A 12,149-nucleotide genomic window follows, 5' to 3' on the forward strand; every position below is an offset into this window, starting at 1 on the left:
TTCCAACAATACAACAAGAACTTGTTCATCATGAACCAATACAGTGCAACTATGCATAATGAAATTTTAGTACATAATAATATTGAAAAAATGAAATTCAAGTTCGACATACCAACAATTATTATCTAGTGAAGTACCACATGAATCATTTTTACATAAACAATGTACCTACCTAACATTATTATTTATTGTCAACCCATGAAGCACCATTCAGAACTTCATTTTCAACCTGAGAGCATAATTTCTATATTAATCTTTATTTAGCCAAAAAAAATATATTAATAATAATTTTCTACATGTAGAGTAAGTAACCTCTGATCCAACTAAGTTTCCCATTGGGAATTCATCCATTTATCTGGTAAGATCAGCTAACAAGACAAAAATCTAAGTCCCTGCATCAAGAAGCAAACATCCTCAGATTTACGGAGTGCTGAATATAAGATTTTTTTTACATCACAAATGAATTCATGCAAGAAATGTATAAATTATGATGTGCGCACTAAAATTATAAATCATAAATAATTGTTGTTCCTGAACTCGCAGCGTCATGGCTCGAACTTACTATTCAGCCCTTTGTGAACACATTTTGGAGCCATAATGCATTCTAGCATTTTTAAAGGAAACAACTACTTGACTGAAGCTTGGATCAACACGTGAATCTCTTTGCTCTTTGTCAAGTTCATTCCTATTTGAGCCTACGATTCAACTCTTGGAATCTTTGTGCTCTAGTAAATATTTTTCAAGCCAAAGCTAAATCTTAGCATTCAAAATTATTATGCACATGCCATCACATTATATTATACATTTTTTGCACTCCAAAATACACATAACAAAGAATATTTGTTATATTGAATTTTTCCACCGTTCAACACAACTAAGGATCAAGAAATATGAATGAGGACCGATATTGGATCATGAAGATCAACTTAAAGCAAACTCTACAGAAGAAGACTTCATATCTGAACTAATGTTTCTGACTCAAGAAAAGAAGCACGAAAAAGAGAAAATTTTTACATTGACAGCCGACAAAAGAAAAATTCTGCACAAAGTACTGTGACTCACAGTACCACCTTTAACCAACATCCTAAGAAGAAGAACTCAACCAACCAACCAACCAACCAACCCTTGTGGGTATGGTTGTGGAATGAAGAAGTATCTTTTGTCCTTCAAACCAACAAAATAAACAACATGTCCGCATAAGCAATTTCATAATGCTAAAATTAATATACAAAGAACGAAAAAGTAAAGAACTGAGGTCTTATATACCACCCTTGACACTCAGTCAATAAGAAACTCCCAACCAACCAACCCTTAACGCTTACTTAATCTTACATCTTCACTACAGAAATATCTGTTTCCTTTGAAGATCTGACAAGTATGTCATCTACCTTGCATCCTTGCAACAATCTCTTTATTAGCTCCTCATGTGACTTGTTGCAGTTTTGCAAAATTTCTAGCCATTTATACCTTTTGGCATTAGAACACTTCCACACTTTGATGTGTTCAATGGCCACTTGACTCACAGGATTACCAGTGTTGCATTCTAACAATGTAACTGTTGAATCATCATGATTCTCAACACACAAATAAGGTCCTTCAAACAAGAAGCAGTATTTCTTAATGGGATTATTTTCTAAATCTTTATGTCTGTTTCTAACAAACAACAAATCACCAACTAATATGGAAACTTTAGCTTGTTGTTTTTGGTTGATTTGGTTTGTTTTCTTACTTCTGGCCTCAAAACTTTTTAGATGTGCCATGTGAATTTTATTGTCCCATGACATTACTTCATCTTCAGTGATATTATTGAATATGCTCATGTTAGGTTCCATATTTAATCGCAGTTCTATAGGGGCATAACCTGTTTGAGATGAAATTGCATTATTTAAACAATGAAGGGCAACATTAACCTTTTCAGGCCATTGGGTATGACTATCCTGACACAAAACTCTCATTAAGCGGTTAAGCTCTGCATGATATCTCTCAACCATATTGGAGGACGGATGATATGGAGGAGTGAACACTAACATGATGCCTAAGTGTTTCATTTTATCTGCAAACTGATGAGATCTGAATTGAGGTCCATTATCGGCAATCAATTTTTCAGGAATACCCAAATGGACAAAATAACAATTGATAAGCTTTTTGATGACTATTTGCATTACTGTTGACAATAGGATAAGCTAACAAGTACCGACTTGCAGCATCCAACACTGTCAACAAAAATCTCTCCCGCTTAGAACCCATGACGAATGGACCTTGCAAATCCACAAAAAGGACTTTTCCAGGTTTACTGGTCAGGTGTATTTTAACTAAATGTTTTGCAGGATGTTTATTGGGCTTTGACCTGACACAAGTATCGCAATCAGCAACATATTGTTTTATATCTTTAAACATGTTTTTCCATCGGAAATTTCTATATATTTGTGCCATTGTCCGAGATGCACCGAAATGACCACTCTCATCATGAAACTTGATGAGCATATTACCAATTAAGGAGGCAGGTAAGCATATCCTTAACTTTTCTGGTCTGTGAAAATCCCTGACACATAATATGTTCTCCCTGAGACAGTACTGTTTCCGCCAATTCCTACAGCGAGAATTATCAGTATCAACATCTCCAGAGAGATAGGAAATGATCTCATCCAATTCGATATCATTTCTCTGTGCATTCACAAGTTCCTTACAGTCACACAAAGGTTGCAGCATTAATTCCAACTCGGAGTAGTTGACATGATAATGCATGTCCAACTGCCAAGGAAAAGATCGACTTAGCAAATCAGCGATTACATTTTCCTTGCCTTTGCAATATTGAACATCAAATGAATACATCTGTAACTGGATGAACCAGCGAGTGAGGCGAGCATTCCACGTGTGGGCAGTTTCCAACCACGTGAGGGCTTTATGATCTGTAATAATGACAAAATGCCTCCCTTTTAGTATAGAAGCAAATTTGTCTATAGTATATAGGATCGCCAACACCTCCATTTCAGTAGATGTATAAGATTTCTCATAATCTTTTAACAATCTGCTGACAAATCCAAGAGGCTTGAACCCTCCTTCTATGATCTGGAAACAATAACCCGCTACTCCAATAATCGAAGCATCAGTTTGAACAAAGAAATTATGTTCAAAATCGGGAAATGCAAGCATTACTTGTTCAGCAATTTTTTCCTTCAAAAGCTGAAATGCTTCAGATGCCTCTTTATTCCAACACCATTTTTGTTTAGCTTTGAGAAGCTCATACATGGGTTGGGCAAACATTGCATAATTTTTTATGTATTTACTAATCCAATTTAAGGAACCTAATATTTTTTGCAATTGTTTAATTGAGCTAGGTTCCGGTAACTCTATTATAGACTTGACAAAAACTGGATCTTTATGATACCCTTCTGGGGTAATGATGTGACCCAAAAACTTTATCTCCCTGCAGCAAAATTTACATTTCTCTATTTTAAGGGTCATGCCTGCTTTCAGTAGACAATTAAATACACTTTCAACATGTGTCAGATGAGAATCAAAGTCTTTGGATCTTATAATGATATCATCCACATACACCACTACAAAATCCTTACAATCAGCCAAAACTCTATTCATTGCATCTACAAAGACAGCGGTGCCATTCACTGATCCAAATACAACACGTTTAAATTGATATAACACACCTTCGAATGAAAATGCTGTGTATTTTCTACTTTGTTCATCCAAAGCAATTTGCCAAAAGGCATTACCTAAATCTATAGATGAGAAATAATTACAACCTTGAAACTGTACTAATAACTCATCTATTTTTACGGGATGAATTTGCATCAACTTTACATGCTTATTTATCCCTTTTAGATCAACACACATTCTTATCCCTCCACCTGGCTTAGGTACAACCAATAGAGGGGATAAGTATTCAGAGTTGGACAATTCAATCACGTCCCATTCCAACATGGTGTTGATCTGTTCTCTAACTTCGTCCCGGTATGCAAATGGAATAGGATAGTTTCGACCTACCACGGGTTTGTCTGTATCCAGTTCCATTGTGTGCACATAATTTTTACATAAACCTGGTTTAATGGAAAACAATTTTTTATATTTATACAATATATTTAAAAATTTCTGTTTTTCAACTACCGACAACATCTCAGTTTGATCCAACTGACCGGAAATATTTAATATTGTTTCATCATCCACCTTATTACCCTCAGAACTTGACACAAAAGAACATTCATAATAATGATCCACATCTACAGTATTTTCCAATGGAACGAAACGGGCAAGTACATCATATTTATCATTATCACATACAAGTGCCTTCTTAGAGAAATCTAAGGTACCTTGCAATGCATATAGAACATCTAAGCCCAAGATCATATCCACCTGCAGATTCTGAACCACTAAAAATTGTACCAACAAACTTTGCAAACCGATAACAATCATAAGCCTAGTTAAACCTAAAACTTTGTTCTTTTTAGAGCCTGTAAAATCCACTAGTCTAATGTTTTTAGTACTCAATAATCTTGGCCTACTGGCTGTAGAAGAGATATTTTTCCACACCTGATAGGAAAGCAAACTAATTTCTGCTCCACTATCACATAGAGCCAAATGTTTATGATCTAGTATATTAACCCAAATTTTTGCAGTATTCGAACCATTAGGAACATTATTGATTGGTCGGTAATTTTCTTTCATGTAATTTTGATCTTCAGTTTCTAATCCTTTTTCCCAATCTCCAACATTAACAACTGCTATGGCAGGGTTTATAGCATACCCTCTGTCACCTGCCTCAAGGCAAAGGGAATTGACTAGTTTTTTTGATTTTCAGGAACGTGAGATCTTCCCTGATTTAAGTGTCCAATCTTGTTGCGCTCTTTGTCACCTATCTCAGTTGCATGAACTGACACTTCAGTCTTAAAAGTATTATGCACACTTTTGACAGGCAACTGCATATTTCGGATGACACTCATACTATATAAAAATTGCAACAACTTGCACATGCCCGCACGATTCCAATGAATCATATCCAGACGATTTTGTGTACGAGGACCAATGTACTGTTCATACAGAGTTTCATTTATCTTGTCATCATCATCAAAGAAAAGACACTTAGCACTTTGACCTTATCCTCATCTTGAAGAGATAACAGGTGAGAATTGTACCTTTGCCATCTGACCCATTCTGGATCCCCTCTAGAATGCATAACTTTCGGAATTGGTGGTAAGGTAAGTACAATTATATTCCTTGTCTTATTTTTCATGACCTGTATCAGTCTGTTAAAGCTTTGTTTGATATCATCCTCATTTCTCCGTTTCAGTAGATCATTCGTGCCAATCATTAACATTACCTGGTCTGATAACTTATTATAAGATTCCATTCTTTGTCTTAGCTGATCTATTGTTTGACCTGAAACACATAATCCAATGTGCCGTGTACCATCCTTTTCCACCTTCACGGGTTCACCTAAGATATTTTGTGAAAGTCTAAGCATCATGCTATCTCCTACTAATTGATTATTGTCAAGTATAGGAGTTAGAATGTCTGTTTCCATTGTGTTTCTATTATAGGCAAATCTATTCTTATTTGGAGGCTTTAATACATTATTAGCACCCATGTTACCTCCCCCAACATGAGTCCTCATCAGTTTTCCGCTTGGGAAACAACACCATTAGCTACTGTGGGAATCTTATCTGTTCCACAATTGTAGCTCTTAACCCCAAGGTTTGTTTTGTCATAGTTCCTATGAAAATTAGTTCTTGTGTAATTTGATTTGCGAGAGTATGTATTCTCTTTATCTGCACTAGAAGCTTGTTCCACAGCCACTTGAGCTACTTTAGCTTTAAAGTTTCGATTTTTTGCACCATATTCTGAATTGCTCATCTTAAGTGGGATGTCTCTAAGCGATTCAAAATTCTCTATGGCTTGCAATGCTCTTTGCAATGTCTCAACATTATTTACCACAAAGTGCTCTCTGATCTTAAATGGCAAAAGCGTAGCCACTTGTGCAATCAAGTGTGCTTCCTCCGCATGAGGCTGGATGGATTTGAGCAATTTATAATTCTTGTTTACAAATTTCTGTAAGTTACCATGTGCAGCTCTAGAAAATTGAGTATTCAGTATCCGAGTCAATGTGACACTCTTCCACCTAGAATTCTCATAGTGAGACAGAAAGGCCTTTTTAAAATCATGGTAAGTATTGAAGGAAGATTTATTCTGAGTGTACCAACTTTTTGCACAGTCTTTGAGTAACTTAGGTATATATTGCATGTAATCCTTTTCCTTGATATTGTAAATATCCATCATTTCCTCAACTTTCTCCAAAAATTCCGATGGCATTCTGTCCATCGAGATTCCATCAAACTGTGGAAACTTGCACAATTCTTGTGGCTTTATGAAAGATTGTCGGTGCGGTAAAGAGTTGTCATATTGAGTACTAGTCGCAAAAGTTGCACTTTGAGAAGGACCATTTACATCACTCTTATTTATGTACTTATTATGATGCAAACAAGAATCATCTTTTACATAATCTTGGCGATGACCAGATGGTGTTCCTCTACGGTCATTAGTAGAATCAAATAACTTTTCTTCTGAGCCAGATGACTCAGTTTCAGTATTAGTGGCTTTATCACATACCTTAGATACATGCCTGCGCACTACATCCTCATCAACACAACTATCAGAACTATTCACTACTGTAGGAACTTTTGCACGTTTTCTCTTTGTAAGAGTTCTTCTGCCAGCTGATTCTAACCTACACTGACTAATGGGTGACAACACTTCTTTTACCAATGTTAAAACTTCTAGCTTTACACCCATTATTTGTTCCTGCAGAACCTGGTCCTGAGAGAGATCATTATTCACTAATTTGCAATCACTTGTCACAAGTCCTTGCATGGTTTGAATAAGTTCATTAGGCATATTACCTGCTGAACCATCCTCTTCATTATGAAGCACTTTGTACTGAAATTGATCAGAATTCATCTCTTGATTAGGTTGAATTTGTGGAGAAGAAGCACCATCACACACTGAAGGTTTAGGTAAACTTGAAAGAGAGGACAAAGTATTTGCTAAATGCTGTTTAGTTTCACACCATTCCTTTTGCATGTGTCTCATATCAACATGCAGTCGCTCTGCCAAATCTGCATGTTCTTCTTGTACAGCACCAACTTGCTTAGCCAAATTTTCCATCTTTTGTTCCACAACATAGGATACTGCAGAAATATCAGTATCCACTTTCATGGATAATGCTTTTATATGAGATTCCACTTTCTCTGTTCTTATCAAACACTCCTTCTTATATTGAGCAAGATCAATTCTAATTTCTTTTAATTGAGCATCAGAAGATTGCTGAAGAGTTGTCAGCCCAGATTTAAGCACCATCTGGCTAGCATTCAGCTCTATCAATTGAGCATCAGTCTTTTCCTGATTAGCTTTGAGATCCTCCTGATTAGCTTTGAGCTCTGTTTGGCCATCCTTGATAGCATTGAGAGCAGCCATAACATCTGCCAAGCAGAAATCACCCTTTGGATCTGACATATTTAAAGGTAAAAACACCTAACCTCAGAAACCAGAACAAGAAGCAAAACAATACAAAGATTATCATAAGCTTGAACCTTTTCAACTAATCACCTGACGTCTCATAATCTTATTTATATGACAACTTTGTCAGTATATTTTAAACTCGGTATCGGCACAATAGGTAACTATGGTGCTATGTTGAAAAGGAAATTTAAATTTACATATACTGATGAACAGTGTTTATGTTCATACAATAATAAATATTTTTATAATTATTACATTGATAAAATAACTAGAAATAACAAATGTTATAAGAGCATCAAATTATGCAATTGTTTACAAGAACATTTATAACATATAAATGTTATTTATATGTAGAAAACATTTCTTTATTATCTCCTTGTGAGACAGAGCAAGTCCTTCACTAAATATTTGAGTATGCCTCAGTTCTACTTCTGAGCACACTCAACATGTCAAATTCTTCAATCAGGTCCACAAGATGGCTTCCTTCAATTTTCAAAACTTCACATTTGACTTATTCACATCCAAAATGCCGAAAATATTTCACTCACTTAGTCTTATTTCTCATAAGATTCTCATTTTAGATAATGCAATATTCATTTACTAGCTAGTTAATGCAGATGCCATCAGATAATAATTTCCTGCTCTCAATTATTAAACTAGGCACTTTACACCAGTTCCAAATCTTTCCTTTTTCGTTATACAGATTATTCCATTATAAAACCATTTTCAAGCTTCTGTTATCAACAAAATGTCTCTTTATAGTTTAAAGAAACTATTAAAGATTAATTTGTAAAGTATAATCTTTCAATATATCCAGATTTTTAATGATATCAAACCTTCACCAATAGTCACATTTTTACTTATGTACCATCCATCTTGAGATTCCTTTAAAGTCACAGACAACTAGTATTAGAGCAACTAGTTCAAGCCAGATTTTTTAGTATGAGTTATCTTCAATTGTTTTTGTTTTATATTTTTGTCCATAACTGCTTAACACCTTGAATGTTTGTTTAGTAAATGTACATATTTGCTCTGTTACAGCTATTTTACTATGTATATCACAATATACTTATCTAATGATTACAATTACCATTTTATGAATGTTGATATAAAATACCAAGTATGACATCATATAAGACATTGAACAATTTTAAAGAGTTGACCTTTGTATATAAACCTTGATGCCAATGCAAATGTACATAATTTCAATAAATTTAATTATAAATTTGAATGTATCATATCTTTCTTGTCTGAAAGAACACATATGATTTAAAATATTTGTTTTTTATTTTGTCAGTCAAAAATAACTGTTATGAATATGAATTCAACATATTGCACAATTTGATAATTTTGTCATTATATACAAATTGGCTTTTTAAACATCATATTTAATAAAATTAGTTTAAATAATAATTTCAGACATTTAATTGCATTATATGAATAAATTGTGAGTAATCATATGACTAAATTATTATAAATATTGCACAAATGTGAAACTTTGGACTTAGCCTAACCATTTTCAAATGTAGTTATGACAATGTATTATTTTTATTGTCATACTATATTTAGTCCCGATTAGCCCATCAGAATAAAAGGAACTGCAAACATGTTTAATGCAACTGCATTTTCAGATATCAAAATGGGAGATCGGTATTTACTCTCACGTTCATCGACGATTTAATGTTGGATTTAGGAGTATTCTCGATGTTATACACTGGATCTGCCAAAAGTTTCTACCTTGAATAATTATTTTTTTTAATCGGTCTCAGCATCCATTCCTACATTGAGCATTTTTATATTGTGTGCATTTCCCTCCAACACTGTTCTGAGTATTCAAGATGTTTTTATCTTGTTTAAGGTGCAAAATAAAAGTTGCAATTTTCCTTATCAGAAAGTGCAGAAAATGAAGTTCTTTTAACTCTTCTGGAGATCGAATTTCCTTTTCTTCAAATCAAAACAGCTTTGAGAGATTCAAAACAATAACTTTTTCCTTCAGGGGGGGGGGGGGGGGGGTTGATGAGTCATGGCTGTTATCCACAAGCCACACATTGCAGATGCTCGACGAAACATTGGTGCCAGCTGCCAGCTGCAGAGTAAAAACAAGGAGACTGGCTGGAAGTTCGAGCAACAGGTGACCAAAGAGAAAATCCTAAGCATTTTAAAGATAATGCAACTGTCGAAGACAGAAGTTTTATCAGCAGTGTGAAGAAAGAAATGATCCTTGCTTTATGTTTTACCATGCAACAGACAATAATACGGACAATATTTCATATGCAGACATTTAAAAAAAAAAAAAAAAAGACCTGAATTCTGCAATTATCACATTGCTATGCACACCAGTTGGTGGAGAATGAGCTTGGAAAGGGGGAGGCCCATTTTTTTTTCTTGTATAGTTTTTGTTCGTTTTCAAGAATGTATTAAGGAAGAGTCCACTTCCACATTCGCCTGTAATATGGGCAAGAAAAGTGTGGCTGAAACAATCTGCACTCCCCCCTCCCACCTCATTTGCAGACAGGAAAAGAGTGAGAAGTCACTCGGCCAGCAGAACACTTTTTTGGCAAATATTATGACATCGGCAGAGGTAGGAAACCGTATGAAGTGGGAAAAGGGTGTTATGATGCATGTAAGATCGAAGTAAAACTTTTGCGGAAACATCGATGACTAACGCATTAAGCAGGTTGACGATCTTTTGTTGGGCTATGTGACTGATTATCTCTAACAGTTTCATTTTTTTATGAGGTGTTACAGGGAACAAAGAACATGTTTTGAAAGAAAATGGTTACCGGAAGTTGTCGGCTACAAGGATAAGAGTTGCTCACTCACGGGGAACCTACTGAACTCTAGGTCAGAACTAGAAAGACTGGCGAGACTTCCAGGCACCACACATCTGTATTTTGGAACATTCCTGCGATCTTATCTCACATTTCTCTTGTGGCACTGGTGAACAAATATTTCTAAGGTGAAAGACCTTGACATGCCATGGACATTGACAAAGAATGCAAGTCTAGCAGTCATTTCATGCTGCTTCCCCCATCTCCCCTGCGAGTTGTCAGAAGCTCTTAGGACAAGGAAATGGGAAACACATTCATCTTCTCTTCTCACGTATCCAAGAGCAAGCGAAATCAGAATGGCAAACAAGCCCGGTATGTTGTGTAGTGGCAGTTGCATGCAGGGTAACATTGGCACACTTAGGGGACAGGAGGGCAGAGGTCAAATGCTATTGGATATCACTCAAGCATAACGTGGTGGTGTCTATTTTTAGATCAGACCCACTTGTGAGCGGTATAGCGCTCGTGAAGGGAATGAGTGTTTCAGCTGATTTCCTTCAATTTTTGAACTCTTTTGCCAAATTTTTCATGGTTCCCAGGAAAAGGGTAATTACTTCGAGAGGGTCGTTATTTCCGGGGTTGTAGAATTGAGAGCAGACTGTAGTCACATCCCAACAGTTTTTAAAACAATTCAGATCTCCTCTCTTCCTCCAAGCATTCAAGCTACAAAATTCCATTTGTGTACACACCTTCTAGAAAGTTACTCAGAAACTACAAAACAAGGAACATAGATGTTTCATCAGTATACATCGAAGCGAGCTGAGTGTGTCATCACTAACTTTCTATCCTCCAGCTGGACAGAAACCTGGTATCCAGCAACTGTTGAGTTTTTTATCTGTTCTTTCAATCTGAAACATTTGGTACCAAGTTCTGTACACTGCCTCTGCAACAAACAGTTTATGCAATATATGGATATCTAATTTTGTCTTGAGGCGAGATCCATTTATTTGCATGCACTAATAAGATATGATAAATCTTTATGCTGTTGAAAATGCACCAATCCAGATAAGAGGAACAAATATAGTGGGAAACTGTACACATGCCCATGTTGTATTGCATGCACAAACAAAGAAAAGGGGGAAGGGACCTTAGGCAAAGGGTATGGACAGTTAATTTTATGTATCATTTTAGTTTCACTTTCTTTGCAAGCTATCACCTCTTGCTTTCTAGGAAGGGTGTATTAAATGTATGAACCAGCAGGCAGCTAAATGTTAAAAATATTATCGTCAGAGGTTTCAACTCACCTTTCCTCCTCTCTCCGTCTCCAGAATTCCTCTCTCATTTGTTGACGTCTCAACTTTTCCTCTTGAAGTTTGCGCTGCCGCAAGGATGGCTTCACATCAACAACTAGATCTGGATTAACTTTCTTCTTGTACTGAAGTCTGTGCCTACGTCCCTTCATATGCATTTCCTTTGCATTGGGGTCATTAAATCTACACTCGCACAGCTTACAGTTGAAACTTATTACTTTTCCTATATGAGAAAAGATATGTACAAATCCTCAATACTAAATGTAGAGACACACTGCAAAAATCTTACTACAATCAATTTTCCATAACTCACTACATGCAAGTCATGTTTCTATTATGTTTTACATCACTTTTCTACCCCTCAGGACAATCACAAAAACAAGGATATATTATCATAGAACTGATAAAGAGGGACAAGTGCAAAGGAATACCCATGAGCTTATCTGAATTAGAAAATGAAACATTGTGTGACTAGATCCTGTGTTGACCAATAAAGCTGCTTGGCCTGCAAACATATTTACAAGTATTTTAGTGAACTTTATAC

At 35.7% G+C, this 12,149-nt stretch overlaps 1 protein-coding gene across 5 annotated transcripts in view; it reads right to left on the minus strand.

The window, feature by feature from the left end:
• Positions 1 to 12,149, minus strand: part of LOC146002880 (zinc finger RNA-binding protein-like) — an 81,875-nt gene that overhangs the window by 30,491 nt on the left and 39,235 nt on the right. For all 5 annotated transcript variants that reach the window (XM_083140915.1, XM_083140912.1, XM_083140913.1 and 2 more), the window contains exon 9: positions 11,600 to 11,828. In XM_083140915.1, the coding sequence (XP_082997041.1) occupies positions 11,600 to 11,828 (229 nt within the window). The remainder of the gene's footprint in view (positions 1 to 11,599; positions 11,829 to 12,149) is intronic.

Source organism: Lepisma saccharinum, chromosome 19, assembly GCF_977018435.1.
Source record: "Lepisma saccharinum chromosome 19, izLepSacc3.1, whole genome shotgun sequence".
In the NCBI taxonomy this organism is placed as follows: Eukaryota; Metazoa; Arthropoda; class Insecta; order Zygentoma; family Lepismatidae; genus Lepisma; species Lepisma saccharinum.